This window comes from Cydia pomonella, chromosome 4, assembly GCF_033807575.1.
Source record: "Cydia pomonella isolate Wapato2018A chromosome 4, ilCydPomo1, whole genome shotgun sequence".
NCBI lineage: Eukaryota > Metazoa > Arthropoda > Insecta > Lepidoptera > Tortricidae > Cydia > Cydia pomonella.
In genome coordinates, this window is record NC_084706.1 from 19,733,278 (window position 1) to 19,739,072 (window position 5,795).

General features: G+C 36.3%; 1 protein-coding gene across 1 annotated transcript; it reads left to right on the forward strand.

The window, feature by feature from the left end:
• Positions 1-3,024: 3,024 nt before the first annotated feature.
• Positions 3,025-5,495, forward strand: LOC133517520 (solute carrier family 22 member 1-like). The gene is made up of 2 exons (XM_061850850.1): positions 3,025-3,693; positions 4,218-5,495. Exons 1-2 carry the CDS (start codon positions 3,263-3,265, stop codon positions 4,978-4,980), a joined length of 1,194 nt encoding a protein of 397 aa, XP_061706834.1. The 5' UTR covers positions 3,025-3,262; the 3' UTR covers positions 4,981-5,495.
• The last annotated feature ends 300 nt before the right edge of the window (positions 5,496-5,795 follow it).

Sequence of the window (5,795 nt, forward strand, 5' to 3'; positions counted from 1 at the left end):
TATGCTTTTGACATAATTTTGTCAATATGAGAAGTAAGATGGATTTCGCTGTCTAAGTAAACACCAAGATCTCTTACTTCGGTGACTCTATTCAGTTCTTTGTTTTTGATCTGGTAATCAAAAGTAATTGGGTTACGCTTACGAGAGAATGAAATAGAGCAACACTTCTCGATATTGAGGTCAAGACAGTTTTTGACACAATAATGATCTAATCTTTTTAAGTCACCTGTAAAAGTATGATACGTAAAATTGTGCGTGGAGTCCCTTCGCGCGGAAGAAGTGAAACTTCACTTCAACATTAACATTAACATCAACATTAACATTAGCATTAACGTTAACATTGCCAAATTTAACTTTATGAATAAATAAAGACTGTTTTTAGGGTTCCGTAGTCAACTAGGAACCCTTATAGTTTCGCCATGTCCGTCTGTCTGTCTGTCTGTCTGTCTGTCCGAGGCTTTGCTCCGTGGTCGTTAGTGCTAGAAAGCTGAAATTTGGCATGGATATATAAATCAATAAAGCCGACAAAGTCGTACAATAAAATCTAAAAATTTAATTTTTTTAGGGTACCTAAAAAAAATTTCACCCCCACTTTACGTGTAGGGGCGTAAAGTGGGGGTGAAATTTTTTTTTCGCTTCAACCCTAGAGTGTGGGGTATCGTTGGAAAGGGCTTTTAAAACTAATAAGGGTTTTCAAGAAACATTTTTTGATAAAGTGAATATATTCGGAGATAATCGCTCCGAAAGAAAAGAAAAATGTGTCCCCCCCCCCCTCTAACTTTTGAACCATAGGTCCAAAAAATATGAAAAAAATTGTGGAAGTATAGCTTAAGAAAGACATTAAATGAAAACTATAGCGGACATGATCAGTTTAGCTGTTTTTGAGTTATCGTAAAAAGTTTTCCCTTCATAGTAAAAAGACTTACTTTAATTAGGTACTGATTATGCAAATTTGCCTATAGCGGGAAAAGTACCGTTTCATCCCTTGGTTAACAATTTACTATACTTTAAGCTCCTGTTTAGCTTATTGTGACGGAAGAGTAACTACGGCACCCTACACTGAGCGTGGCCCGACATGCTCTTGGCCGGTTTTATTGAGTACTTTATGTTACCGATTATAGCGTTAAACGTTTAACGCAACCTTGTTGCAAGTCGCATAAGAAGTTTCACATTAACATCAACATTAACATTAAGATAACATTAACGTTAACATTAACATCTGCCAAATTTTACTTTATGAACAAATAAAGACTGTTTTTATTTAGTACTTTATGGTACCGATTATAGCGTTAAAAGTTTAAAGCAACCTTGTTGCAAGTCGCATAAGAAGTTTCACTTCAAAAAAAGGTTGTTTTTGGTATGTCATCAGCAATGCTAAGGGCCACCCTACACTATACTTGCCGTGAAACTAAGTAGCGTATCATGTCATGCCATTTCTTTCACTCTTGGATGGTCTTAACAAGTCAAAAGGAGATAGCATTATGATCACAGTCACCAGTTAGTGTTAAGGCAAGTATAGCGTCTCCTGAACTCGGCGTCTAGTCAACCCTATGGCTGTTGCGCGACGCAACGTTGGCGAAACTGCTCAATGACGCCATTTTTCATAGCGCTGACTGTCTAGTCAGCTGGCGTCTACTGACGCTCAAAAAACGCTAGTGGCCCTGAAACGTGTTAATTTCGTTGGTTCGTTTCGTATGTTCTGCCCTTTACGGGCGAACGCGTGTAAAAACTCTGTGCTTGCTTTTAACGCTAAATTAAATTTTGTATTGACAATCGAATAGAATCGCGCCTACATTTTTCAAAGCCGCCTGTTTCTATTGACAAAATTGTTTTGCCAGACTACAATAGACAAAAACCTATTTTTAAAATCAACAATTAAAAAATATTATATACAAAACAAAAAGTCTTTGAATGTCTGTCATACATGCTGCCAAAATGATACCAAAATTTTATTGGAAATCAGTAAACAAAACATTTATCATTTGATTTTTTCATATCATGGTAGTGGTAAATCCAGTTGAGATATATTTTAAGAAGTTTACGCGTTACCATTTTTACTTTATAAGCCTTTTTTTCGCTACCAAATTTATGTCTGTTTGGCATACTCTTAATATAATCTTCTTGTCGCCGCCGATGAAGTATACATGTGGCGCCAATGAAACAGCAAAAGAAAACACGTGTCCCTGTGATTATCCAGTCTGGGATCACAGCACATTTACGAAAACAGTGCAGACGAAGTTTGGAATTATATGCGAGAAAAAGTGGCTCATTAGCATGAGTGAAAGCATTTCTTTTCTCGGTTTGCTAGTCGGAGCCTTAGTATTTGGAGTTTTGTCTGACAGGTAAAGTGTTTGTTTTATTGAACTTACAAGATATTATATTCATCCCTATTTACACTCCACATTATCTTACATTCTCCGAATGTATTTCAATAACTTGACTTAAGGCTAATGGATACGGAACCCTGGGAGCCCGGTTTCGTGGTTATTGAGAAATCATTGCTTTTGTGTTCTTAATGAACCAGCATGCACTAACTTAACTTTACAATAGAATACATAATACAATACTAATCCTCGTTATTGCACAACCTCAAAATAACATTTACAGAGAGACATACATAATAAATGAAGACAGAGGTGACAACAGGCGGTCTTATCGCTAAAGAGCGATCTCTACCAGACAACCTTTAGGTAGTGGAGAAGTGATAATATTAATTTTACTATTTAGGAGGTGCAAAAAACTAGATTGGAAACTACATAACTCTAAAGAAAAATCTTATAAATACTAAATCTACAACAATATAACAATACTTATATATACATATTAATTACATATACAGCATACATATATACATATATAATACAGACATATATACGTAACTTTAGTGAGGAACTTGTTTATTAAAAAATGTGAAATTGCAAGTCGTGCCTTGACAACATATAACTGAACATATTAACAGATTTGATTAGAAAACTGTTTTAATGTTAATTAAGAGCCACGTTGAATTCCCCAAAATATCCCCGGTAGGCCCGGTAGCCTTTAAGGTTCTCTATCCTTCTCCTTTAAAGGCAATGCATTCATTTGCAATTGAACGCAACACCCTGCCTCTATAAATAGTAAAGTTTCTAACCCCCAGAAAAAGACTGTGAGTTTTAAGATCCTCTAATTCCAAAAAAAAGGAATTTTGTCGACCTATTCTCCATACTCCTTCAACTCAAAGGAAATCATATGAATTAAACCCATCTATCTAGCACAAAATGGAATGAAATATATTATTGTTTTTAGATACGGGCGCCTAATGATATATGCCGTATGCCAGTTAATCATCAGCTTATCTGGTTGTATCGTGGCCATCACTCCCACGTTTTTGCTCTTCTGCTTTACGAGATTCTTCGAAGGCGCCGGTTCTGGCGGTGCAATCGTCGCCGGCTACGTACTGAGCGTGGAATTCTGTGGTACCGACTACCGCCCGACCGTGTCTACATTCCTTCACATCGCCTCTAACTTGGGACTCGTCGCTCTGGCCGGCATATCTTACGTACTAAGAAATTGCGATCAATTCCAACTAGCGGTCTCTGTGCCTGTCATATTCTGTGTCATCATAAAATTCTTGCTCTTGGAGTCGCCGAAATGGTTAATGGACAAGAACAAGAAAGAGGAGGCGATTAAAGTCATGGAGAAGATTTGTCGCTTGTGAGTAGATAATATGATAATTATTTTAATATAATGTACAGGACTTAATTTCGCTAAATATTTCAAGCGCATGCAATAACACGTCACGTCACATGCGAAATTCAACTAAAGCTTTTGATGTAGGTGAGCATCCGGACAAGTGCGAGTCGGACTCGAGAGTTCCACACAAATTTAACTTATTTTGTTCAAATTTATAGTTTTCCGATTTTTCCTCCCCGTTCAAACTTTTAAACTGGACGTTAATATCAAGAAAATATAGCTTGATAAATACACACTATTCACGAATTTGAACATGATCGGTTGAGTCATAATGAGTTTTTTCCAAAACCCTTATTTTTTATTAAAAGGACGTAGTTGCCGCGAAGATACGGAACCCTCCGTTTTGCGTAGCAGCAGCAGTAAAAATGAATAATACGCATATCCCTACAAGCTGCATACTTGACGTAGCACTTGGCATGAACATTTAGCGTGATATAGCAGCTTTTACTTATGTACTTGTGTTTAAATTAAGTACATTGTTTCAGCAATAAAATACCCTACGATACGGTCAGAGCTGAGATTGAAACATACCTTTCATCGCAAAGTGACATAAAAACACAGAATATGAAATTTTACCACATTTTTAAATATAAAAGCCACACTAAGAATTTTTCTGTTATGGCGTATCTTTATTTCGTTTGTGGGATGTGCTACTACGGAGTTTCACAGTTCATAGGAAAAATGACCCCAAAAGTTCATAAAAATACAGTGATCAATGGAGCTTTATTAATGTTAGGGTCCTTTGTTAGCATATTTGTAGTAAATAGGTTCGGGAGAAGACCATTCCTTAGAACAACTATGTTTCTAGCTGGTGTGTTCATGTTAATCGTAGTTTTTGTGCCAGTAACTTTCAAACCTTCTTGGGTAAGAACAATGTTTGCTTGTTTTTCTAATTCTTGCTATTATACGTCTTTTATAGTTGTTTTTCTTTACGGTGTTGAATTGTTTCCTACAAATATACGTAGTTCTACGTTAGGTGTTTTGTCACTTATGTCCAGAATTGGGCAGGTTATAGGTCCTCAAATAAATGCTCTATCAAATACTGCAGCGGCGTGTACGTTTGCAATCTCGGCTCTTATTGGAGCTCTTATAACTTTTTTGTTACCTGAGACAAGAGGACTCACACTACCTTCTACCTTAGAAGAAAGTCATCATGTTAGATTTCTCGATCGAGTTAGCGCCATTTCGACAATTGACGACAGGCAACCACCTAACTCATCGCAGGCAAAACCTAGTAACATTCAATAGACAGAGGTCAACAGAAATTAATGCAGTAAATGTAATTGTTATCAAAACTGGGAATTAATGATGTATTTACAAATTTAATATTTAAATACAGGTAGGGATTTTTAAGTGGATTCTTTTAACCAGTAGTCAGGGTGATCTTATAATAAATATTGTCTCATAACCCTGTATTTTTGATATAGCCGGTAAGTCACGAAATTCGTTCGCAAAACAGTTCAAATTAAAGTACAAAAACATTTATGAACTCAGTTTATCTCATGATATTCGAATTTATTCATTGCGTCATATGATTTGATCTTACATTGTTTTTAAAACAAACGTAACGTCTAATGACGTCTTGGTAGGAACTCGAATCTTTTGAGTCTAAATTTGAACAACACGACTCGTTTTTACAAGGCTCAGCGCTTAAAACTCTTCTGAGTTTTTTAAGTCCTGTCCTTTGTTGAGTATTTATTATTCAAAAACTTGTCAACAATTTTATGGATTTTACCTACCTAAATAGTAGTAAAACAACATGCATTATCTTATAACCCTTTCCCAAGGTATCACACCCCAAAGTATTTTACCCAAATTAATATTTCCATCGGAGGCTTGGAGGATTTAATATTAACCTTGTCTGTAATTTTCTGTACAAAACAGTCTGACGATTGTTTCGAGGGAGGGGCACGTCAAATGTATGGCTATTTGTACGTAACCTATAAATAGCCATGTCAGATAAACGTCAGTTCCTACAATATATGACCACTGGCCGCTGTTTTCGACAGAGCTCATAAAGGCGACTCCAGTTGTTAAATCTTCCAAGGTCGGAGGCATCCTTG